The 27,971-nt window shown below is 38.6% G+C and overlaps 1 protein-coding gene across 1 annotated transcript in view; it reads right to left on the bottom strand.

The window, feature by feature from the left end:
• The window catches only part of MYO3B (myosin IIIB), a gene marked incomplete at both ends in the record, with an annotated part of 209,195 nt that overhangs the window by 174,993 nt on the left and 6,231 nt on the right, over positions 1-27,971 (bottom strand). Inside the window, 3 exon segments of the mRNA XM_082311465.1 lie at positions 27-131; positions 4,725-4,859; positions 6,407-6,590. Coding sequence (XP_082167591.1) covers positions 27-131; positions 4,725-4,859; positions 6,407-6,590 — 424 coding nt within the window.

Here is a 27,971-nt window from a genome sequence, read left to right on the forward strand (position 1 = left end):
ATTACAAGCCCAATGAACATCCTTACCAAGAGAGCACCATATAAGATGTATGAGATTATAGCTTCATCCAACCGTTGGCCACACTTCAGCAGGCCTTTGACAAGCTCTGTGACAGAACCTCCATTGCACAGCTGCAAAGGGGGGAGTTGCAAGCGGGGGGGAAAGCAAGACAAGTCCTCAGTTACTCAATATACTTGTTTAGGCTGTAAACACATACCGTGCAAAACTGCACTACAACACAAGTCTGGGAACAACTAGATTTTTACCTTGCAATTATTTATGTTGTCATCCCACTTTAGAACATATTTTATTAGCAATGTTAATAATAAATCACAGCAGTCTGGGTGGGGGAGGGAAGTGAAAAACCGAAGATTATGAAGTGTGATTTATAAAATGTAACTAAAAATCAAAATATTATGAACAGGACTGTATTTTGCTGTTAAAAGAGGATTTATAAGTCCAATTTACATTATTTGGGTATTTTCACAATAATACATGCATTGTGTTTTTGAAAAACTGCTTTTGTGCAAAGAAAAGGCCAGACAGAAAAGATTGATGCTCTTTGTAACTGGGAGGCAACAAATTACAGTCATTTTAAACTTTCACTCCATCAATGCTCCTGCTGGCAGGCAATATAAAGTAGACAGAAGCCATATCTCTATACTCAGATTTGATGGCATGTGCTGCCAACAACTGAGATGAAACATTCTGATCCAGAAAAGCAGCTTCTTGCAAGCATTTCCCACTAATGGGCTGCCATACATCAAAAGAGGAGGAGAAAAAGTAAAATTAGAATCTTTGTAAATATGTTTTTACCCACACGATTAGTTTACTGTCCATGCCCTTCTAAGCAGCTATTCACCTCTTTCCTTTCTCCTCTTTCTCTATCCTTTTCTTACTTTAATATTCACAATTGTTCGACAAAGAAAAAGATGGGAGAATTGATTGCCTTTCTTTCATTGATTTTTTTTCCCTCTAGACCTGTTTTTGTAGCCAGCACCCTTACCAATGTTTCTGCCATACAGAAATCACATGCGTTTCAACACAAGTTCATTTTACGTTACCAGTATTAAGTTTAAAATACTACAGCGTAAATCAGGAGAATGGTATGAAAACAGAAGTTCTACAAACTCTCGAGTTTTGTATCTCTCAAATAGCTTTTTTGAATTTTGTACCAGTTCAATCATTAATTTCTGTGATATGTCGATATTTTCCTTCATTTATTACTAACTTCCCCTTGCATCAAAAAATTTCACTAGACAAAAAATTTCAGTTCATGGAAAGGACCAGATCACATGACAAACAAGACACCCCTTATGTCTGTAAGTTCCTGAAGCAAAATTTCATCACTGAAAACATTGATGAGTTCTGCAGTAATTTGACTTTACTTTTTAATTCATTAGTAGGGAATTTTATATATTTTTTAAAAATCAATTAGGTGGGAGCATTCAGCTCAATATCAATCATCAAATGTATTTACAGGAGAACTTAATCACCTCATAGGAGAAAGTGCATGTTTTTCTTTCCATGCTTAACCATTTGCTGACAAGCCATTAAGTCAAACATTTTTGTTTATTGCTTTCATTGCACTAAATGTTCTATTGAGATGGGCTGTACTAAACTTATCTCTAGCCTGCAAATAAAATATAGAAAACTATGCCCTCACTTAAAAAAAAAACACCAAGCTGATTGTGACTGAAAAGTGATACAGACTGACAGCTGTTTGGTAGCATATGTTAAATGAATGACTGGCTCTGAAAATAAATGTTTGCCACAAACACTACTGCAGCTGTCAGTGACACTGTTCTTGACAGCCAGCAAAGATCTGGGACAAAATGAACTTGTAAACTTCACTACCACTTTATACTTAATGGTAATACTTTAACAAGTGGACTGATGCACATTTAGATGGAAAAGTAGGGAAGTTTGCTTTACAGTTGTCTGTGCTACACCTATCCGAGAACTGCATCATCATAAAAATATTTAGGGTGTCCACTTTTGCTACCCTTCCTCATCCTAGGCATTTATCAAAGTAAGGTCCCGCTTGTAGTGAGTAAACATGGCAAAATTGTACCTAAAGGAAAAAAAAAATCCACCTTTTTATTACAAATTTTGGAAGTCACACATGCAATGAATATATTTCATCAAAGACTCAGGGATCAAAGTCTGAGTACTTTGTATATTCCCCTTTACTGAAAAAGTGTCATTAATTTATAATATAAAAAGTAACTGCTGTGCATACATAAATTTGCATGTAAATTCCAATGCAAGAAATAGTCTACCTTGTCTGGTAAATTTATCTGTTTTATTGGGTTTGTGTGGCGAGGTTTTGGTAGCAGGGGGGTCTACAGAGGTGGCTTCTGTGAGAAGCTGCTAGAAGCTTTCCCTATGTCCAATAGAGCCAATGCCAGCCGGCTCCAAGACGGACCTGCCGCTGGCCAAGGCCGAGCCAATCAGCAATGGTGGTAGCACCTCTGGGATAACATATTTAGGAAGGGGGGAAAAAAAACCTGCACAATTGCAGCCAGAGAGAGGAGTGAGAATATGTGAGAGGAACAACCCTGCAGACAGCAAGGTCAGTGAAGAAGGAGGGGCAGGAGGTGCTCCAGGCGCTGGAACAGAGATTCCCCTGCAGCCCATGGAGAAGACCATGGTGAGGCAGGCTGTCCCCCTGCAGCCCATGGAGGGTAACAGTGGAGCAGATATCCACCTGCAGCCCATGGAGGACCCGATGCCGGAGCAGGTGGATGCACCCAAAGGAGGCTCTGACCCCGTGGGAAGCCCACGCTGGAGCAGGCTCCTGGCAGGACCTGTGGACCTGTGGGGAGAGGAGCCCAGGCTGGAGCACGTTTGCTGGCAGGACTTGTGACCCCGCCAGGGACCCATGCTGGAGCAGTCTGGTCCTGAAGGACTGCACCCTGTGGCAGGGACCCACGCTGGAGCAGTTTGTGAAGAACTGCAGCCAGTGGGAAGGACTGACATCGGAGAAGTTCATGGAGGACTGTCTCTTGTGGGAGAGACCCCATGCTGGAGCAGGGGAAGAGTGTGAGGAGTCCTCCCCCTGAGGAGGAAGGAGCGGCAGAGACATGTGATGAACTGATTGCAGCCCCCATTCCCCATCCCCCTGCACCGCTGCAGGGGAGGAGGTAGAGAATTTGGGAGTAAAGTTAAGCCCAGGAAGAAGGGAGGGGTGGGGGAAGGTGGTTTTAAGATTTGTTTTTATTTTTGTTATCCTACTCTGATTTGATTGGTAATAAATTAAACTTATTTCCCCAAGTCAAGTCTGTTTTGCCTGTGACGGTAATTGGCGAATGATCTCTCCCTGTCCTTATCTCGACCCGCAAGCCTTTCCTTGTATTTTCTCTCCCCCATCCAGCTGAGGAGGGGATTGATAGAGTGGCTTTGGTGGGCACCTGGCGTCCAGCCAGGGTCAACCCACCACATCCGTATGAGTAAAACACAATATTATTAATGTCAAATTTCTTTAAAACTTTGGATAATGTACACCAAAAAAAAAGCTGAATTGAACATACTTAATTGATAAGGTCTGTACAAACACCTAACTCAAATTCTACATTCAATTTTGTTACATAGAATATGTCACGATTTTGCTTTACAAAATTTTGTTATATGGAATACCACGTGATGCATCTGTCAGATACATGACACTTGTATTAAAAAAGAATGGGAAACCAAGCCGCAACTCAACACAAAGCCAGCATGCATACAGTAATAAACACCACCAAAACAAAAAGCTCCTTTTTCAATAGTTACTGAAATTTAAGATGAAACCCATCCAAAAGTTTTCATTCAAGCTACATAATTCTGCAGTATGTAGAAGTTAGATGTATTGTTGGGATTCCACAACTTAAAAGTGGAAATAAAGATTCCCTAATCTGATTCCATTCACCATTCAAGAACAGGGAGTGGAATTTCTAAAATTGTCAGTCATTAAAAAGTGAATGCTAACTTTTACTGGTCTTGTTATAACAGAGAGAAATGTTTGAATAGTCTGTTACTGCTCATCAGTCTGTGCAAAGCTCTGTATGAATTAAGCCTAGAAAAGATCTAGAAGAAATCCTCACTTACAACAATCTTTGGCAGTCACTTAACTGGCAACAAGACCACAAAAATACATTTTTCATTACAACAATACTGATTGTCACTGAACAAGAAGAGCTAATAGAAGGCATTTCTTTTCCTAGGTTTTCAACAACCACCCTCAAGTTTTAAATTACCATAAAACAGACTTTCCCATTACATTTTCTCTGTTCGCTTTTGCAATAGGCAGCATGTTTGTTAACTGTCCTCCATGTTACTACTTCATCATCTTTTGCATTCCCCTCAAGTGCTTGAGCTCTCCATAAGTTTAGAGAAATCTCTTATCTAATGTTTCCTCCAACACACACACACACACAAAATTTAAAAAAAAAAAAAACCAAGCTGTTTTTAGGAAAACGATTCTTATCAAAAGGATTTGCTTGTTTTGGAGGCAGAATGTAGCAACTTGAACAGAAATAAAATACAAGGACATTCCCTATTAAAAAAACTTTAAGTTTGGATGTGATTTTCAACAGTAAGCTACCACACATCAGCTATTACCAGTCCTTTGATTAATGGCCCCAGCCAGAGAATCACGAAAGCCTGTGACTCTTCCAGCAATAAAAAACAGAAACCCAACAACATTTGCTAGTTAAGATGTAATGTTATCAAAATGTTTTTACCTCAAGTACTAGCCAGAGCTGTCCTCCCACATATTGATCCGCTTTGTAAAACATCCCATAAAATCTAACAACGTTAGGATGATTGGGAAGAAACTGCAAAATATTATATTCTGCTTCAATTTCTTCATCTACATCCTAAATAAAAAACACATACATACAGAACATATAAACACAGTAAGTCTGTACAAAGCAAGAACAAACTCTCATGGATAAAAAGAACCATTTTTTAATTAGTTTGTACTTTTAAATGGTTTTACTTTAATGCAGCTGAAAGTACTCACACAATACAGTAAATTTAATCCACACTAAATCATGCCACTTTTGCTTTTTTACATACAGAAATGTGAAGTCTGTGTAAAGCAAGCAGTTGTTCTTCAAGGATTCTTTTAGTGCATAATATACTTAACCAGAAAAGTAAAAATTATATTTAACTTTGCTCAGTTGTCTAAATAAGAAATTTACACATGCATTTTTTTCTAATCTGTTTTTAAACATGCATATTTTTAATGTGCAAGCTAAATGTAAATACATGAACCTTTGATTCATTCTTTTTTCCATGGTCATCAGATGGGACCAAACAGAGAACAATTTCGCAAAACCTCAAAAGGGACATCCGTAAAAATAAAGACATTCTTATGAGGAAAAGACATACACCAGAAACAATTGAAGAAAGACAAAACAAAACCCATGAAATAAGCAAATGTTACTAAATATTTGTTAATGAAAGAATTCTGTGACAATTACAAAATACTGTTTAATATCAGCATACAGGCCGCAACTCAGAACAGTACTTAAGCACTGAATCTTTCCTTGTTTCAGCACAGACTGGAATTATTAGAAAATTTAAGCTCTTACATGCATTTGCCTTTTTTTTTTTGCATTTTGCTAAAAAGGATATCATCTGACTTATTACCTTCTTCAGATTTATACAAGAGAAAACCAAGATGAATTTCAGTAGTGGCAGATGACAGAAATGTAACTTTTTTTAGTAAATATTTTAGCTCAGCTGTCATGATCAAACTCCAGCCTGAGCAGCTGCCAATTAAATCGTCCATTGAAAACTAGGGCCTTGGTTCTCAAGGGAAGCTAGGCATTTAATACCCACTAAAACTGGAGCTGGCACAGAACTACCTCTGAGAATTTGGGCTGTGCTCTCCTGTTTTTATCTTAACTATTGCCTCACAGTATTATCCACTTAAAAAAGATAACTATAAAATATCCTAAAGTTCACAGTTCTTCTGTGATGGGAAAAGTAATTCTTTTAGGGAGTATACAGAATAAAGTAAGAACATTAAGATTACCAGCATCTTGTATTTTCCCTGCTATAGCAGGCCCCTAAAAGGAATGCCTCTTTGCCTTCTTATCATTTGCATGCTCCAAGCACAGATATCTAAATTTGTACCAGAAGAATTAAATAGACCTAAAAAAGAAACTAGCCAAATGCTGTCTTCAAATAACCTACAAGATGATCAAATCGTAAGTTGCAGCTTTCAGGTGCTGGTAACAAACTCTTCCTGTCAATGCATTCTGCAAAATTGTTCCCTTCACGACACTTTCAATATCTACACATTTGATGTACATTTCAACTCTGTTTGAGAATTCTTTTAAATTAACAATTAATTCTCTCTTTGAGAATTCTTTTAAATTAACAATGAAGTTACAGTTTAATATTTTTTACTTACACTGATAGGATCCAGAATCTTTACCGCTGCCAGACTCCCATCTTTCTTATTGGCAACCTTATAGACTTTACCATAAGTGCCTTTCCCAATAGTCTCTATAATTTCCCAGGTATCCGAGGGATCGGCTAATGATTCTAGTCCAATCATACTGGAATTATATTGAAACAATCCATACAATGGCTTCCTGGAAAAAAAGCAGACACACATACAATGGGAAGCCCTAAGTAATAAAGAAGGCATCTTATGATAAAGAAATCAAATATTGTCCTAATTTGAGAAGAAATACAAATACAATCACAAATGAGGACCAGACAGAAAGATAAGATCACTAAATGAAGAAATGGAAAGAAAACTCTGGGGACCACTTCTCTTCACTTACTTTGCTGTATGTATCATTTGCTCCAAACATTGCCCCATACACTGCATCATGCTGAACACATTTTAACAAGTTCTGACAAAATCTGATCCCACCCTCTACTGCATGCTCTTTTAATGGACATTTCACACAATTGGTTTAACACTGCTCATGAAATGAGGCCCTACTTCTTGTGCATTAAAAAGCCATGCCATGCTTTTAACATATTTTTGTCTAATGCTCCCTGGATAACTGCCAGACAGGCATTCAGTAAGTATAACACCTCATCATATCTGATATATCTACAACAGGACTATGTATAACTAGTTTAACAAAAGTTAAGACTGGGCTGGCTGGTATCATAAAATACAAACCAACTTGATAATAGGCAACAGGTACATCACCGGGGTGACATTCATCACTGGAAATGTTTCTCAACAATTCCACTTGTCTCTGTATTTCAGTCAGAGCGTGTTATGGTCAGCTACACTGGCTGACTACACCTCCACGCTCAGGCGATCTCCTGGTCAGGGGAGTCATTTCCCCAAATGCTCCTGAGTGATGTATGGATCACTGCAGCCTATGCAAAGGGCTCCTTCCCACCCCTGCAATTACACAGATGGCAAGTTCTGGTGATTAGGAAAATGACAATACCATTTTAGGATTTCATTTCAAGTAGTGAGAACCTAGACCTTGTCCCTGAACTGGAATTAGAGAAAGGAAAGATGAAGTTTAAGATGAGATTAACTTAACCCTCTTATATAACTCATCATTAGGGAAGCTGACTGGTTTATGGTTTCTTTTTTTCTTTTTCAGAAAGAATAGTATTTGCCCATTTGGTGGCTGTCAGTAGACAGACCACTTCAGCTATCTGTACACTTAACTAGGAGATGTAAAATCTGCAGTCCATGAACAAACCGAAGGAGAAAAATAAGAAAAGTGATCTTGACAAAAGCAACTGAAGACACCACCATCGCTGACTGCAAAAGCTCTTGATTTTTGGAGATGGCTCAACTAGCACCTCAGACATACACTTGAATTCTAAGGTTTGAGCCATTTCTCTCTAAGCATGTCCGATATTTGCAAACCTGCTTGAAATAATTTTTAAAACCTGCTGTCTTATTTACCTCTTCACCATTTCCAGCATCAGTGACAACTGTCTGACATGAGAAATTTAGTCAGAAGGAAATGTGAGCCTGGCTGGGGAAACTGATAAATTAATAAGGAATGAAGTAGCAGCTTTTCAGTCTAATTAAAGAAATAATTGTGCTTTCTGTTCATGATAGAGAAGAAAATAACCTGTGTGCAAATTCACATGCAGTGCAACTCTGTGTAGCAATATTCAAAATGGAAGCATGTGTATAAACTCATTTGCATGCTTTGTTCCTTTCCAGAAGAAATTTTTAAATTCCTTTAGACCCTAAGACAAAACGTTCACATGTTGTAAAAGTAATTTACCATATAGCAGGTGCAAAACATGGCTGTTACCAAAGTCAGGTTAGAAGTATAATCTTCTTTTAAACAACGGCAGGCACATTTAGAGAAAATCTCCTATTGCCCTCCTTGGTTAAAACTGTATTTGCACCAAAGATGGTGCCAAATCATATATCGAATTGCTTTGGTCTCTTGACCAAAAAAAGGCAAAGAAAAGAAGGAAAAAGAAGGGAATGGAAAAAAAAAAACAACCTAGAGTCAATGTCATTTATCTGTTGTGGGTCAATAATGTAAGTTATTAGGACAGTTTCTCACTATTTGGATCCGATACAGCATGCCACAAATAAAGAACAGTATTCTGAACACATACGGTTAGCATCTCGACAGAGAAGCAGGTCAGGTGAAAGACTCCTCTGAAATCAGTGAACAGACTGTACTACACGCACTGAAGACAGCAGCCACAGACATGTAACTCCTGATAAGCCAACCTTAAGAGCAAGGTTGGCTTGCAGGGTGGGGGGTGGTGGTGAATACAAACATAAATTGGAACAGTTGCATCTCAGCTTAAAAAAAAACAAAACAAACATATTGAACATGTGTGATTTTAATGCTTTAAGAGAAATGCTACAGATGTTCATGTGCAAAGAAACAGAGAAGAATAGGCTGCAAACAGCTTAGATGCACACTTACAAAATAAAGGGGGGGGGAGGAGGGGGAAGATTGATATTTATTTCACTGTCACTATAACAACTATCCTATCACACAGATTGTCCAGAAAATGATGCATGACACTCTTTGTACTGACGTAATATTTATCATGATGCCTCCCTCCAAGCAGCTGTTGTGGATAAATATGTTTTTCCTTAAAACAAACCAAAACAATTTAGTGTCATTGCCTGCTTTTGTTCTGATTAATAAATAACCCTTAAAATGGTATCTCCAAATCTTTGAAACACATTCACATTTCTTTATACCAGAAGGCAATGTTGACAAAATCTAACGCAAAATTGTTACAGATGGAGGACTGAAGAAAAATTTTAGTGAGTGAGCACTTCTATGCATTGTGATAACAAGGCAGCATTTACAGGCAGCATGTTTATGCATTACATGGAATCAGATTTGCCAAATACGTACCATAAACCTCTTCTGCTTAAACTAAAACAGCCACTTCTTGAACTCAAGCAATACATATCTAAATGAGGTTCTACGTCTGCCATCAGTGAAAAAGTGCCCATTGCATGCAACATAGTAACCCTTATGACATTCCTATGATAGATGTGAATGTTTTACAGTACAAAAAAAGCAAAAGAACAGTATCCACTATTATCTTCAATATTGTAAAATCTGGATTTTTTTTAAAAACACAAAATGTAAACATTAAAGGAAAAAGCTGAAGTTGTAAAGTGAATTTGCGCTTTTCTTTTTCTATTTCCTGATTTGCCGAGATTCAGAAAAGAAAATGCCCTTGTTTTAACAAGGGCTGCCATTTAATTTGTATTTCTGCAGTGAAATTACATATGAATGCAACCACTTTTACAACAACCCCATATTCAGAAGACCTTAACGCTAAAATGCTGAAGCTGAAATTTCTTTAGGAAGAAATTTCTCCTTTCACTCCCCCCACATCAGGCCTCACACCTCTCTGGGCTTTGAAATGATGTACAGAGAGTGGCTTCTAGCTGTGAAAAACTTAGCAATGCCCTCCCCAGCGGGAGCCTCAACCTATTAGAGACCTATTGATTACAAGTATTTCATTATTTCTGCCACCAGCTGGAGAAAACTTCTCAGTGGTTAAATCTGTTCCATGCAGGCAAGCAAAATAGCTCACACCAGATGCTGAAAAATTACACTTTGGCAATTAACTCTACTGGATGGGGAACATCTTACACAAAGCTATTTGGGACTGCACACACTTATGCTATTTGAGGAATGCTATCAACAAGCTCATAGCACTCTACCAAAACCTGTTTTGCATACTTGGGAAGAGACAGAATGCAAAGCAAAAGTAAGAACAACTTGATGGAGCCTAGTCAAACTGCTCTCAGGCTGAAATAGGGGCAAACAGCATGATTTTTTTTTTTTTTTTAAAGCAGAGATAATATACTAACTTAAAGTAAATCTTGTAAAAGTTGACCAACAAAGACAAACAACAGCATAAGACAAAAAATTATTAACAGGCTTCAGCCATTGACAGGGTTTCCTTCATTCATCCATGAAAAAGAGATATTCTCCATCAATAACGTAAATTTCATGCAATTCTTCGTAACACCTGGATTTTTCTATTTTGAAAACCTTTAACAGTCAGAACAAATTAAGTCAGACAAGGCATGACAGACTAAGTTAGACAGCAGTCAGGCAAACGTGCAAATAGCATTTATCTACATTTAAAGAAAATATTTCCCTATAAGATCAACATTAGAATCAATGATTGCATATTATCACCCCTTAACAGTATCCCCAAGACAAACAGACTACATGTATTGTTTGGTTTTTATATCGTAAAAGAATAAGTTTCTTTTATGATAACGTAAAAGAAATATGGGTTACAGACAGTGCACAAATCGTTTTTTCCCTCTGTGAACTACAGCCTTCTAATTGTAGTCCATGGCTCTCAACAGCCTCAAAATAGCCATTTGGAAAACTATGTGGTGTCCTAGAAGTTCTACTGTGATCTTCACCTATGTTGTGAAAACAAAACCAAAAACCCCAAACCCTATATAGAATAACTACATGCAGATATTTTTATGATATAATTACTTCTGGAATAAAATCAGCAACTTTTTCTTACAAATTTATTATCACAGCTATCTTTCTCAGAAATTACAGGGACAAGAGGGACTCATAAGGAAGAAAAACAGTGCCAGAAATAGCTTTACAATTACTGTTCTATTTTCAGTACTGCCTTACTCAACTCCTACACAACAGTAATTTGCCTATTGCCTTCCAACACGCACCCTTTTCTAGCTCACAGTAAAATGAGACATCCGTAGAGGTTTTGAAATTAGTAAGTGCCTCACTCCAGCCTGGTGCTTTCTAACAGTCATGGTACACAGTACTAAACAGTTTTGCATTCTAATATAGCTGGTAGGGACATAATAGCAACACCAGTCAATACCAGTGAAACAAAATTGAACATACATACTGTTTCTGTATGAACAATTCGTGCACAGGGCTAATTTTTGCAATGTTTTATTTGTCTAACCCCTCTTGTCTCTCTTGTGAAACAGCTGGCTTATACTCTTCTGGCATCTACACATACTGTGGAAGAATAAGAATGTCATATTCAAAATGAAGGTATTTGACTATTTGTAGGGAGCTCAATATTGCTTCCATACAAAATGAATAACTCATAGATAGAAGAATTCAGCAGGTAAAGTTGACATTATCAGCTATGGCTTCCCCCAGCCATGACAGCCCCTGTTCTGCTGGCTAGTAATGGTCACACCCAGACAGCTACCTAAGAAGCAATTGTTAGAGGAATTAATGAATCACCGAAAGGCACAAGAAAATCAATAGTCAGAACAGCTTCTTCTGCTAGTCTCCTCCTGCTGTTTCTCACTGGCTAGGCTAAAACAAAGGGGATGTCAATATCTTGAAATGAAGCATACAAAAGCATCCATCAACACACCATCCTATAACTGTTCTCAATTGGTCTCAGAAAGAGAGACTGCAAAATGTGATGTGCATAGTTCTTTCCAGGATAAAGGTCAGTGATGAAAGGAGATGAAGGAGAAGGATAAAAGTACGTTCAAAAGCTGTTATTGATGCTATACAACTTACAAACAAAAAGAACCATACTTTAACTGATTACATCATTTCACTAGGCCAACATAAGGGAAAAATAGGGCAATCAGGAATAGAACTGCTATTATTTGTAGATGAAAGGTAGATCCCTGAAAACACTCCTGCTAAATTCAGTTCACAGAACAAGTCTCTGTTGAATATACAAACCATGAAATTGACTCTGTGGATGTTAAAAATGGAGATGGAGAGGATGTAACTGGGAAACATATTTTCCCTTTCCACGTACTCCAACTTAAACTTCTTAAACTTTTTACTAATTGTGTTTACATACACTCTCTCTACATAAATCCTTTAAATTCAGGAATATCTCACTTTCTTTCCTTCTGCTTCCTTTATATGGATGGACTAGATAATCTAAGCTTTTAGACTTGTAACATCAGCCACAGGGCCAGAATAGAGTGATAACCAGTGGCAATGGATTGTGTTTGGATGCTAGTTCTGGGGAAAGCGTTGTGAATGTTTGCTCTCTTGTCTTCTCTATGCTTCCGGTTCATCACAGCATGAAACACAACCCCACTCCTAGGATCAACCATAATAAACTGCCCACAAAACAGCTACTGACATCATGGCAGAGAAATCTAAATGTCACCTCCTTCTCTAAAAATAAAGAGGAAAAACAACTTGGTCTTTGAACACTTTAGTTGAATGGTAAAAATTTCACACCACCACTCCTAAACCAGTTCTGAACCACAAGCATTTGTAAGATTATAATCTTATCAAATTCTTGGATCAAATGTTTAAGTCTAAAACCAGAAAACTTCTCATTAATATCCTGGAAAATGCACGGTAGGAAAGACGTATGTGCCTAGTCCAGACAATCCAGTTGCATGTTTTCATTTAGATTCATTGCATCATAATCTATTGCATTACAAATTTTTATAAGTAAACTCTTACTGCACCCTTATATTTATGAGTAAAGCATTAACCTTTGTCCAATAATGATTGATCATTTCTGTATTGTTCAGAAAAGAAGACTACTCTGGGTGGGCAAATACATCCTCGTGATCAGCCAGTTTCATAAACAAACAGATCTAGGATGCATGTAGGCAAGGGTAAAGTACAGCTTGGCCCCTGACCAGCTCCCCTGCAAAGCTAATGCTCTCCTTACTGGGTATGCGTTTTCAGTCTTTCCTGAAGGCCTGTGTCAGATCAGGAGGCACTGCTGACTCTGTTGCTGGGTCACAAAGAAGTTATTTTACTCCAGAACTATTTAGCACCTCATCCTGCAACTCCCAAGCAAGTGCCACAACACTCTTGATAAACTTCCATCTTCCATGGGGTCCAGGTAACACTACTGGCATCTTGGGTACTTCATAACTGCATCTCCCTCAAGAATCAGGTTTCTTCTGCTTCCCAGGAATTCATTCTGAAGTTGCTTCTGTCTTACTACAGACCCATGGCTACGTGTCATCTGCTGACTACAGCAGTCATACCAGTTTGCTTCACCTCAAGCTATTTTCTAGTTGAATGGGACTTGCAAACAGTGTAATATTAGCCTTAAAGAGATCTGCTTAGCATGCACGGAATTGGGCCATGCCCTTTAAGTTAAACTAAACACTGCCTCATTCTACTGCATAATCAAGAACAGAACAAGTAACCACTGGGGTTTTCTAGAGTAAGAAGGTCTTAAAGACGAGGGTGAACTCAAGCCACTCCAACTTTTTAAATAAAAATGATCACTAGTACTTCAATTAGTTTCTTGGTGCTTTGATTCTACTATCTAATCTTCATTGATGTCAATGGTATTATATTAGTAATCAAATTTGTTTCTGTTAGAATCATTGAATCCCACACATTTTTATAGGATTTCATAGATACAACATGCTTTATTCTGGTCTACCATAGCTGCACTTCTCTAATTGAACATGCACAAAAGCTGAAATGTAGCTAGAGTGAAAAGATCTGTAAATAGTAATTCACAAAACTAAGAAAGCCACAAAGCAACTTGTTTCATGAGCAGCGAAACTAATGAATTCGATAGATCTGCATCTTTTTAATTTCCTGCTATCATAATAATTATCATTCCTTCTTTCCTCTGATACCCCCAAATGACAGCATCTGCTGCAGCTAAGCTGGAATTGTTAGCACATGGATGGAACAACCAAAGCAGAATATATCAAGGACAAAATTCAACCTGTATCCCCCTCAGAGGGGACACTGCTTACGGTTCATTCCTCTAGCCTGACACAGATTTCTACGAAAACTGTAGGAACTTATTAATTTGGGGGATTTCAACTTCTTTGTCAAATCTGGATGCAATCTTCTGGTAGAAGGATTTTCTCACAAAACCTCAAAAGACTGTTTCACTAAGGTTCAACATAAATACCATAAGATCAGTGTTGAATTGGAAGTTAAGCAAAAAAAGGGTCAAGCCAATGCATACAAAGATTGCATAATTCTCAGAGATGACCAGTAATGAAAACCTGCACTTCTCACTAACAGGCAAGAAATATATTTTTCTTTTGCTTTCACAAAATTAGAAAAATGTATTATTAATGGAAAAATGGCACTTTCAGGGTTTCTGGGAGGTACTCTGTATTTAAGAAAACCTATAATGGAAGCTGGGACCAACAGAGAAAAATGTATTCAGTGATGAAAGACTGAATGCTTTGCTGAGATTCAAATTGTTGCAAAAAAATCACTTCCTGCACATGGTAAACCAAGTATTTTTGAAGAGTTGTCTTATCCTGTGAGGCAAAGAGTACCTTGCTACTAACATAAAAATCAAACAAAAACTTCTAGTTAAGTTTTGAGTACCACTGAAAATAAAGCCCCTGATCATTCATGAGGAACTATAATACATTTAATTTGTTTGACTGCTAATTAATCAGTTCCATATCTACAACTCCGAGGACCAAATGTTGAATAAAATTTGTACACAGTCAGTTACCATGATATAGTTAGTTCATAATTATTACGTTATAAATGTAAGAATGAAAACCAGAAAGACCCAAAAAATATTAAACAGAAATTATTATCCAAGACCAGATCCAAATATCTGAAAGCCAGTTAAGATTAACAACTCAAACAGGAGGTTCTGATCAGTGGCACTCCTATTGCAAAAATGCTATTTATATTAGCCATCTAAATAGAATTCCAACAAGCAAAATACATTAAATAGTTACAAATGACTAACAGTTAACACATCAATTTCACCTCAGGCTAGGAACTCATCGCTAAAATGAAGTTTATAATCCCATGAGCCCATTCAGTTATAAACTGCAGGTGGCAAATCAAGTCACTATGAGCTACAGTCCCCATGTGTGAAAAATCAATACCTGAGAAGGTTTTCTCCGCCTCCTTTGGCAGCAATTTAACAGGGCAAACAAAATGCATGTGTTTGTTAGTGTTAAAATGGAAGGATGAAGGGCTATAACAGAATGACGACCCTTAGACCAAAACCAGGTTCTTCACTGCAGTCTAATCAGAAAAGCTTGATATGCTTTGTGTACAGACGAGGAAAAAGAAATCTAAGACAGATGTAGGATAAACCTGGGAAGAAAATAACTACAAACTTACATTAGCGACCTATTTTCTGAAACCAGCTTATCTTACATTGGCTTTTTGTCCCGCCAAGGATATTGGAATTCTTCAGGACTAAGACAGCTTCCTCACAGGGACTGCTTGTATCAGCCAGTGCTGCACAGAACCGTGTTCTCTCTGTACTGGTTCCCATGCCCAGTACTAGATAGACAGTGCAGTGCATGTTAGCTTAAGATGCTGTCATGAAGGGTACGGATAAACTGGTGCAATCCTAGCAGCTTCGCTCTGTTAATACTGAAGATCATTGTGACACTAATTGATCCTGAGCCTGATCTATTTATCAAGTCTTTTACATGCAGGAGCTGAAGAATTAAAGCCACTCAGTCATTCACAGAGAGTGAGCAACAACTGCTTAATTTTTTGAAGGGATCTTCCTATTGTTTCACAATATACCTTAATTGTATAATGTAATCAATCATAATTCATCACTACAGTTCTCCAGTATTACTTTTACAGCAGTTTTATTCTAATGAGGGTTTTTAATAAGAACAGACACTCTTCTTTACCCATAAGAAAAATAATAATAAACTGTTAACCATGATACAAAGAACATCTCTTAGCACTGACAATGACTCTTGCTTAAGATGAAGTATTTTCATCAGTGAGCTAGTTATTATGCATTACCAGCATGTGTGCAGTAGCCTAGCGTGACACCAATTTGCATAATTTCTCTTCTCTAACAGGCTTCAAAAATAATAACAGGCATATGAGATAGAATCCATTAATTTTAAACTTCCTTCAGCAGCTATCTTCATGGAGCAGTTATCAAAAGAACCTTTAAAGAATTAAGTTTAATAAATTATAAATGTATTATTCGGGTTATGCTATCTGGGCCTATAACCATCTAAGTTGAGTTCAGTAACAAAGACCAAGGCAAATCCACAAGCAATTGGCTCGACATCTCAGCCAAAAAGACTGACAAAAAGTGGCAGGACAATGCCAATATTCACTGCTGCTCACAGTTAATTATTGAACTCGAAAATCAGCTAGGGATTTTGGGGTACAGATAGGTAAGAAAAGGACAGATAGTGATACACATAGAAGCTTCTCGGAGCTGCTATACCTGTATACGTTATTTAATAATGCCTTAGTCCACAGAGAGTAACAAAAACAACTTTGTTTTTTGCTGATCTGAACCCAAAAAAGACCTTACCATTTGCTAATATTTAAGGCAAGCAGAAAGATTAATGTGTTAGCAAACTCGGATGGGAAGCTAGTTTCAGGAAAAAAAAGTGAAGACATCTTTCCACAGCATAATATAATAACCGATGGACCTTTTCTTATCTTCGTGACTTATGCATTTGTATATTCTGACTTGCATAGCAAAACACATTGCTGCAGTACTCTGATTCTCTCAGATATTCATCCAGTAAAAAGCCTGGCTTTGTGACTTTGAAGAGTAATTTAGACCTTGGTACACTTTACTATACATTCTCATATATGGTCATCAATAAGAAAGATCTGATTTGTCTTTATCACACACGGGAAGGTGCCTGAAAGTCTACACAATTTACATATAGGCCTAATGTCCACTAATACAAAAACACATTACCAAAGTACTCAGCTATCCCACTGAAGAAAAGGTACAAACACCCTGGGAGAAACAGCAGGTGCCAATATGGGCACAAGCAAAAATTCTCAGAGCTTGCTCCTGCCTGGTATTTCATACTGAGAAGCACTAATCAATTTCAATTCCTACTGATTCTGGGGATTTGAGGGAGATTAACACCTCCAAGAGCTGTGATCTTGAAGACAGAACAACTTAATAACAACAATAACAACAACAACAAAAATTGTCCATGAACTTTCAGAATAGAATTTAAACACAGAATAAAGTAACAAACTGGCCTCTTTTCCCGGATTAACTCTTGGGCTGCTGCAGACGCTCCCGAAGAAAGTTAACAGAATGCCTGAACTTAATTTACAAAGAGAAAACATGACAGGTAAGGATGCTGTACCATGCACTCGGTACAGTAACTACAACCTGGAGTAACCAGCCTTTAGCAGTTCATTAGCAGCTATTCAGTTTTCTTTTACATATTGTTCAGTTTATAGAACAGCTCTGTGTTCAATACTGTGGGCTTTCAGAACGTGAAAGAGGAAAACATTTTGTGATACCATTCAGCAAACCAAAAAAAAGCGAGAGAATAGATAATATACTTGTATGTCACCAGAAGCAGCACTGAACTGAGAAATCAGTTAAGGCTTTCACCATAAAAGTAAGTAAATTAGATTGTACACACAATATGAAGCAGGATCTACACCACTATATTTGCATCAAACTGTTAACAATGCTTTAACCTACAGACATTATGTTCTATCATGTCATATAGCAATGGGTCATTTTTCCTCAGTGAGGATACCCTCTGCAAATAACCCCAGCTCCTGCCTCTCTGTTTAAGCACAGAGTACCTACTAAAAGAGCAAAGCTTGAAGCAGAATAAAAGCATGATGAGCAAAATAGCAACTGACATCATCCATTCAAGAAAGATATCTTTATATGCTATGAGTGATGTGGTGTATGGATTTTACCGTCTTATTTTAGGATGCTCCTTTTACCAGATAGCATTAGAAAGAGAGTTTACATTTCAAATACAATCCTAGGAGTTAGGAGAACTCAAGAGATACCCTTGACTAACTCACTTCCTGTACCACAGAAATCATATTTTATACATGCTTCAGGTTCTCCATTTACAAATTGGACAAACTACTACCTTTCAATAGTAATACTTTGTACTGAAAGGCGTCTCCTACGTAGGCATCCCCAGCCACATCTCTCTAAACATTACAGCAATATTCTGTTGCAATAGCCCTCACAGAAGTCTCATCAGCTGTCCCCAGGTAACCATGCAGAGGCAAACCCATGGATTGCTATGTTTATAAGCATCCCTTGAGGCTCAGAGCACGCGCATTTTGGCTTCTCTTGTCAAACATGTGACGTTGTGGACCAGCTCAGCTAGCCACAGAGGTATGCTGCCCGCTCGTTCTCCAGTGCCTTGAAACCCTCTCTCAGCACTCCACAACAAGGGTATTTTTAAAGATATGTCTCAGGTGAAATATGCATAGACTTAACAGGGTTTCTGAAAATCCCTTTACTTCAGCTATTAAAAGGAACACAAATAAACAGTCAAAACAATAAACATCTTGTTTTAAGACATCACTGTCTCAGCTTCCTGACATCTCAAACTCTTTCAGCTTCTAGCTCACTATAACCAGGAGTCCTCAATCTCTTCTTTCAAGCTTGTGCCATTTACCCTGAAACACAGTTGCTCTTCTTTTCTAAGTCATTCCTCCTGATCTCTGCAGCAAGCACCCTTTTTGTGGAAAGAGGGGACGATTTTCCTTTAAAATGGCTGATAAGAATCCCTTTCCTTTAATCTTCTGGCCTTCCTTGTTAGGTGGTTCCTCTTCAAACCCACTATATGACCAAAACCTCCCACTGAAGTCTAGCCTCCCAGTTTAAGTTTAAAGCTTGATAACTGGCTTGTCACACAGAGTATTCAATCCTTTACTTAATGCCATTTCAATTTTTCCTCTTTGTTAGCTTTTGGCAGGTGCAAAGTTTATTTCAACCAACCTACAGAAGTACAACAGACAAGGCAAATACACCGCTATTCAAAATGATGCTTGTAGTCTGATAGACTTACACAAAGAAACTTCCCAATATCTAACAGAAATCATATATTGTATATAGATCCCCTAAATTGTCCCAACTGTCAATATACTTATATTACATGCACATTTCTGTAAATAGATTTTCTCACATCAATATTATCTACACAATGGAAGGTTTGTTACCCAGCTTAGAATAGCAATGGTTGCACCAAAAAGATACTCACTTGAGGGTGTTCCAGCAAAACCAGTATATTGTGCTGCTTTTTTGGAAACTGCCATATCTGATTTATATCCTTGTGGTATCAATTGTACAAAGGTAATTTTCTATAATGAATTATTTATTTCGTGTTGTAATCAGACATCTGAGATAGTCATAAATATTTATATGTCCAGTTAATTCACTAATGAAAACTGAACTAATTCTAAAAATGGGATGTTATCTCAGAGGCATGCTGACCTAACAGTCGCTCAACCTTTACATTAGTGAAGGCAACCACCATATGGGAAGCAACTAACAGGAGCTGGAAGAAACCTGATCTTGAAAGCATGGTATAGGAATGGGCTAAGGTATCGGGACAGAAGAATTTTGTGCATACCCTAGAAATATTTCACTTTTCTCTATCTCTAATTTCCCAATTTGTAAAATTTGCAATAATGTCCTCTACCCTGATATTCCTTTGCAGTCCTTGGGCTTCTCACTAGCATTCCAGAGAGATTTCCTCTTCAGCAATGGAAATATCTCCCCTTCTTAGGCACTGAGTTATTGGCTTTTGCACTGGCCTGTGCAACTCCACTATCCTTTACAGCCTCTAAGAAATGTTTTGGGCTGCTGGCTGCCTGAGAGTAGTTCAGTACCATCTATGGATTGCAAGAGCCTACGGGCACAAATTCCTTGAAGTTCGCTGGCTGTATTGGTATCATCCCTCACTCAAACCTCAACGTAAACAGCTAATAAAAGGATTTATTTACTACATCCACAATAGACAATGCAGTTTACCAAGGTTTATAAAGTCACAAGAGAACATAAATTAAAAGAAACAAGCCTACATCCATCTGGACTCAGGTCAGCCTTGAAGGGTCTTCCTTATCTAATAAACTCACAGCACTTTTTCAGCTCATGTGCCCCTCACAGAAGGGAATCCCACTTTGGCAACCATTTTTGCTTTATAATTCATCCCCACCTCTGGGGCAATTCGCCTTTGTCCGCTCCACTCCCCTAAAACACAAACTACTAGTCATTTATCTAAGAAGGGAGTAATCTGTTCCTCCATCAAACTACTGCTTGCCACTTTCTGGAGAGGCTGATGGCTTTAGGCCTGATGTGAAGAGTCTCACCTGCCCCATAACACACTTCAGTGATTATTCACATTTGGCTCAACTTTTTACAATCTGTTAGTCCATTGTGAAGCATAACATTAGCTGGAAAATGGTCAAACCTCAGAGACAAAGCCTCTCTATATGTTAACATGTAGATTTTTATGTATTTGTTATGTTGTAAATTCACAACCATACTTTAAGCAGACACATAAATGGGATCGAGGCATGTGTCTCATTTAACTGAGTCTTTTAATAGAGGCTGCATGCGATAATAATGAATGTTGCTGGAGTTAGATACTGGTTTAGCACGCAATCCTATTTTTGAGGGAGGCTGTAACAAAGCATTTCCAAGGTAAGACTACAGATCCCTTGTCTAGTTCAGTCCAGAACACAGGGGAAACACTGCTCTCATGAGTCTGGAAGCAGAGGTACTACTGCAAACACTACGAAATAACATTACAGACTATGAACACTGCTTTCCTTTCATCACTGCTGAGAAAGGTCAGCCAGTAAAAGGACACAATGTACAAAGACTGGTGATTTTGAAACTGCAAATTCATATATCTTAGCTTCAAGGGCGAAAAAAAAAATACCCCTCTGACAGGGACAGGTTAGAGAAAGCCATGTTCTGCTGGACTTGTTCTCTGAACAATAACTCTTTCAAGGACCTCAGACCTATAGTGATTTCAGAAATAACTCACTGGTCTCCTGGGCTCCAGGAACAAAAAAGGAGAAGGAAAAATGAGGAGTTGTAAACCACAGTTCCTTCTGTACCTTCAACTACTGGATGCCAGTGAGAAAGGAAGAAAAACTTTCAGATGACTTGTCAGATTCTGAAGCAGTTGATGTATTTGCTGATTCAGATGTAAAAAGGAAGTACAGTGCAATGTCACAAAACCAGAAAGAATATGGTACTGCATGTAAAAATGAAATCCATTAGAGGTTTGGTTTTCGCTAGGTGTACAAAGAAAACACTTAAAAACTGTGGCTGTCAAAAGATGAAGAGACAACCATGCAAGTTTACGAGTTAAATAAGTCCCTGATAAAAGATCTTATCACGACCACTCAAAAGGAAACTACCCCAAAATCCAGAATCCTTGACAAGGCAATTAGATTGTGTCAGCAACTGAAGTCATCCATGCCAGAATGACTCTTATCTTGAGTGGGCTATACTCTGACATAACAAAGGTGTTCCAGAATCCAAATATTAGGAGAAAACAGACCTGCAGCAGACAGGCATGTGAGCTCTGACTCAGGCAAGATCAGCATGTAAAACTGCTTATCAGCTGCAACAACCAGCACAGAATAACGCCCAGCACATGCAAAGAGACATAAGCAGCACAATGGGTTACACAATTTTGCAAAAGTTTGCAATGTCAGGGCATCTCCTTCTCTTGGGAGCTGCATTTAACCTAAGGCCATCACCCTGGGTCCCTGCCCAAGCTATCCTACAGCCATGCCTCTGTTTGAGCATGTACCCCATTCATCCAGACCCAAACCCTAACCCATGGACTTGATCTCCTGGCCAGACCTTGAGTCTGCCCTGTCCCTACAGACTCGCCTGGCAGTCATCGGACTGTCACCGACCCTGGCTGCCATCCCTGGGCCTGCCCCCTCACCTGGCTGGGGTCCTGCTAGGAGGCCCCCTGCTCAGTGCGGCCACTGCCCCTGCTGCCTCACTGGCACCCGTAGCTCCCAGCTCACCCGCCCTCGCGGGGCAGCCCAGCCCTCGCTGCAAAGTGCCCGCTGGCACTTTAGCTGAGTCTTTTTTCCAGATAGCCTCCCTCAGAACATGCAAAAGCTTGCACATTTTTCAAACCAAAGAGCAGCGAGACCTACAAATCTACAGATCCTTGAGTGCATATTAAGAGGCAAAACCAGTGAGATCCAACAGCCCTATTAACAGATGAGCCAGATACATTTTTCTCATGGTCACTATTTTCACGTGCTTAAAGGAAGACAGATGAAGACATGCATGCTACAGTCTTGCCTGGTGATAACTGTTAGTGTTCACAGACTCTTAGACTAAACTTTTATGTCTTAACACTAGATACAGTTTACATAGAAAATGTTCATTGAAATCAAAAGGAGTGTGGTGTGGAACTCGTAAGGCTTGTAAGGCAAACATTTTAAGGCAAACAAACTCTTTTTTGTCTTTTTTCTTTTCTTCCTTCACACAAAGTAAGCAAGCATTTGAGACCAAAAGGACTTACTGTTCTTAATTAACTGAGTAATTATTAAGACAACCAATATTTAATTACACAAAACCCCACACTGTAAAGCAGAACCATATTTCAGGACCTGCTTTAAAAAAATCCTCTCCCCCAAAAGCTATTTTCAAATTTAATTATTTTCTTCCTTCTATTAAATAAACAGCTCCTGCAAAATTCTGGCAATTTAGTATATATCATTTAACAAAATTAGTCTTTGTCACAGATAATAAAACTAATCTGATTCGTAAGTCTCAAGTTCATGAAAGCATAAGACAAAGTTTGAACTGTAACAAAGTATTATTCTGGCTGATGAAATATTCATGCCCATTTGTCATCAAGGCTTTAATAAGGAGGAATATAGCCTTTTCACTTTTGTTCAGTAAAGAACTAGCAAAGATCTTTCCTTCCTTCATTTAATTTTGAATGTTAGAGAAAGATGCCTCCTGAAACACTCCTAATAACTTCCCTTTCCTGTACAACACAGTGCAGGAGATATTTAAAATTTACTTAGAAAGATGGCTCCATATTTCAGGTAGACAAATAAGGTTTATTTATTTGCACCATAAGAAGTTTACAGAAGTTTTCATCATTAAAACTTTACACTACTACTATGTTTTCTGCATCTCTCCAGATGTACCATTGTAAAGACTGAGAAAAGTCAGATTAAATAAAGACAGAAAGCTACACCATAGGCCACCTTACAACTATTAAAAATGGACCATAATAAATTTCTCATAGTGGTAGTACAACATTCATGACATTCCTTACAAGAAATAGTCCCAGCAGCAGCAATCCTTGCAATTTCTTTTTACGAAGATACTGGTGTAACTTTGTGGCAGCACTCCACGCACTTTTTACTGATATACAGATAGAAGCATAACTGTATGTAGCTTTTCCATTAATTTTCTGACCCTTATTTAATTATTTGGTTTAGGACAAGCAGAGTACGTATCTGTAACTGACTGCACTCAGAACAGACAGGAAAGCATGACAAAAAAGCTGAGTTCTTAGAGGAAAAGACAAAACTTGCTCTCCAACCCACTTCAGAAGTACAATGAGCATGTGGGTAATGGGGGACACACGACAACACACCAATGAACATTGGCCCTCTTATGAAAGATCCAGCAACCAGCTGGATGATGAAAAGAAAGAGAAAGGTGAAAGCCCCAGGAATGGTATGTTACTGTAAGAGCCTGCTACTGGGTGGCAGGAGGCAGGGAGTAAGAGGGGAAGATGGCAATACATCTGTTTCAGAAGAAAAGCATAGCATGACTTTTTACAGATCTAGAAATACACTTGTGTGCAGTGAATTCTTTCCCTCTCTGCCTCTGAGGGACTACAGTAATTAAGGCAAACACCTCCTTCAGAGCCCCACCAAGTAAAAAATATCATTTATTGAGCCCTCGCAGCACTGTGGTGCTGATTGCTGGGTCCCTCTCCAGCTGCTTCAGCAGGTCCCACTGTACTGCCAGCTTCCTGACTTTCAAACACCTCATTTGCAGCCCTCGTGTTGCTTTACTGTGTGGTGCTGATTGCTGGCTCTCGGTCCCAGGGGTTTCCAGTTTCACTTTGGTTTAAGATTATACTACCAGTTTCCTGCCTCATGTGCTTGATATCAGAGCTTTGTCATTGCTCCCTAAGGAGCTGTTTGTGGTCCGTCCTTCCTTCCCAAGTGGTTGATATTCCCTTTATTCTCTTTCAGTCAACTGACAGTAAAATGCAAATAAGAGTTGAACAGAAACTCTGCTGCAATACCTGAGTTTGTGCAGTACCTGAGTGTGTGCATGCATATATTATCAGCAGCAAGTACAGGTTAATCAGATGATACTGCCAATCAAAAGAGAAACTCAGATTAACTATCTCCAGAGAACTCTCTAAAAACTGCAACCAACTAGTATTTGGCAGCTACAGCCACCCCATGACTTCCCACTTCAGGAACACGTTGTCAGGAATCAAGAAGAATGACTGCAGCATGTGGAGGCAAATATGAGGAAACCTTAAGATAGCTGTACCAAGAATCATACCTCGAGGAAGTGGCAGCATTGCAGCCTCCTTGTCCACAGTGTAGCCCTGAAGGCTAAAACACTGATTTTCCCATTTTGATTCTCGTGGAGCTAATCAGTTTGCAAAAGACGTTCCCCTGGACACACAGACTTTCACATGTGGAAAGATCACCCTCATTTATGAAAGCGGGAGCGGCGTGTTGACTCTTCACCACAACTGTTTACAGCTGAAAGGACATAATCTGATTTAACAGGTACTCTAAATTGCATTCTTAGCTGTTCCTTGTACATGTTGCATCCCCAGTCTTTCAGCCTGTCACAAAGACCACTCTCCTTCCAGCTCAGAGAGGGGATGAATTTTCTGTTCCAAATGCCTTTTCACAGATTGGTGTAAAGGTGTTCATTTCACAGCAGCCAGTTTGCTGCTATGAGGGAGTGTGAAACCAAGCACATTTTCTCAGCAGTGCTGCTGGACTCTGTGAAGCTCTCAGCTGAGCAACCTTACGCCATCACAAATCACCATGCCACCACCTTTTGTCCAGCTATCAAACCAGCTAGTTTCTCTGTATTACAACATACACATTATTACAGTCAGTTGTGATAGTCCTTCACTCTTGAAACTGGAAAGAAGCCAAACTACCACTAGTGAGAAGCAACTTACCCTACTTATGTGAGTCACTGACATACCCCTTTAGTTTATTGTTAGCCGACTTCCGCAAACCCTCCCAACCTTCTGCCAGCATATAAATTGCTTCCATTCCTTTCACAAGTCCAGGGAACACCAGCAAGGGAGCTGCACTAACGTCACATTCCTATTTATTATCAGTTGCTAAATTTAAGTCACTTTCTTTGACAAACACCAATCCCTCCTCTACATTTGATGACAATATATATGATTTTCAATGTAGCAATCAGTTTAGTTTTATAATGGTTTTTCACTGAGACGGTGATCTTGCCACAAAACATGACGCATCATAGCAGATGCATTTTATAAGCAAATTCCCTACCTTTTCCAGCATATTCAAAATATTTGTTACAAAAGAATGTAAGACCCACAGCTGAAAAAATCTTTTTAATTAAATTAATGGGGGATTTTCCCTATAAACATAATTGCAAATGATTTTTAAAACTTCTCCAAAAGTACCAAAGATAGGTGATTTTTAAATACTCTGTAACTTTTTGAAAATATAGTCTTCTTTCCTGAACTCATTTTTAATCACAGAAAATTTTTTTTAATTGTGTAGCGTATGTACCACATTTATCTCATTTCATAATCTTTCCTGGCTTGCCTCTCAGTGCCATTAATTCAATGCTCCATCTGCTACAGTTGCTCATACTGCAGGTGACATTTATGTTAGGTTTGTTTCCTCAGAAGAAAATGTATTAGAAAAGGTAGTCTGACAGGTCTTTATATCCACTTCACAGGCTACACACAAAGTACAAAGATCATCCATGTAACTATTGACAGAAACGATGAGAGAGCAAGTGAAGACAAGATGTGCACCAAACATGCCCTTTTCTTACAAGTGACATGGAATTAATCACATCTATCATTCAGCCCTCCAGTAAGTTTAAAATATAGCGTGAAAAACATACAAGGAGACATGAAAACTGCCATCCCACTCTACACTTTTTACTACTCCTCCCGCTTAATGCACTCAGTCTGAGTTTATTCCTCACACATCCAGAGCTTTCAGCAACAGCAATATTACATACTTTCAATATCAGAAACGGGGCTTTTAGTATTTTTTTTTCCTTTTCCTTTCAGAACAGGCTTTATACCAATTCTGTAGAGTTAATGCAACCATGTTAAACATAACTCATGACAGGTTGTTTGGACATGCTACAAACATGACAGGATTGTCCCATGGCAGAGGTGAAGTAACTGGATACTGGTACATAGGTGGTATCTAGACCGCCTAGCTGACATATTTAAGGATCAGGAACCTGAAGGAGAACAGCTGCTGCTCTCCCTATACCTCCAGGTTTTGCTGGCTAATCTCAAAGTTAACGTATTAAAAAGCATGCAATAACTGGCACAGGGAACTTTCCAATAATTTCTCCTTTTTCTAAATCAAACGGCAACTATACTGGAGAACAATTGTTAAAAAAATAGTTTTTAAAACAAATGCCTCGATAAGATGATAGATCCTGCAAAATCTAGCGTGAGCTGCTGAGCATTTGAAAGCAAACAACTTTCTACCAGCCAGAGTCTTGGTGTGTTCGGTGGACTGACCCTCAGGCATTCTTAACCCTACAGGACAACCCTTTCTCTGGAAATCATTGCACCACACTAAGCTATCTCTCCCTTTCCGTTTTCTCTGCTTATAGTAATTTTTACTTTGTGTTAAAATTTACTGCCAATTAGATAATTTTGGACACATTTACTCAGGGGAAAAAAAAAAAAGGGAGAGATCCCAAAAAAAGACATGTTTCTGAAACCTCTAGCCCTGCCTGTCTTTCAGGCCCAAATTAACTACAGCTCCCTTCTGCCCTTCAGTTCATGCTAGGCTGGATAACAGAAAAGAGTAGAAGTAGGGAGCCCATGGAAGAGACGAGAACTGGCAACAGTATTGGTCACCAAAGAATAGCAGAACAAATTATTCTCATAGCTGAACTATCATAAACCTTTTCTCTCTTTCCCAGACATTTGCTCAATGCCTAAGCTGAGGGTAGAAGTAGCAGGGAACATTGCTACTGAATTAGGAAACTCTCCACCTGGCAGAGTTTAGTAAAATTCTGCTTGCGCAGGGAAATATTTATGAAACAATGGATAGGATTTTTCTTTTTCCAAGTAGCAGTCAAATGTAAAGACAAGATCCCCCTTGGGATCAGCATCACTCTTCTAGTTCTGTGCCCACCCAGGAAATTAAAAAGAGCAGAGACAGCACTCTCTCGAACAGTTTTAAGCAGCACTTTCTGTTGTTTCAGATTTCAATGCTAGGAAGAAAAATTTCCCTAAATATTCCTATATTTTCCTTTATTACCCACAAAAAAAAAGCCAGAGATGCCTCTACCTTCTTACACCTAAATAAAAGCTCAGTCTATTTTTGTATACAACACACCATTTCCATATGAATCTCAAATCTGTATTTAGTGTCAGCCTTGCAGCTGGACTCAAGCAGCCCATGGTAAAACAAGTGCCCTCCCCCGTTGCAGGATACCTCCCCCACTGCAGGATATAATAAAGCCTTTACCAAAGCATTTACAGTATGCTGTTAGAGTACGCTGCTTATTAGTGACAGAGCCCTCCTAAAGAATTGTTCTGCAAAAGAATTCTG

Source organism: Platalea leucorodia, assembly GCF_965183815.1.
Source record: "Platalea leucorodia genome assembly, chromosome: 5".
NCBI lineage: Eukaryota > Metazoa > Chordata > Aves > Pelecaniformes > Threskiornithidae > Platalea > Platalea leucorodia.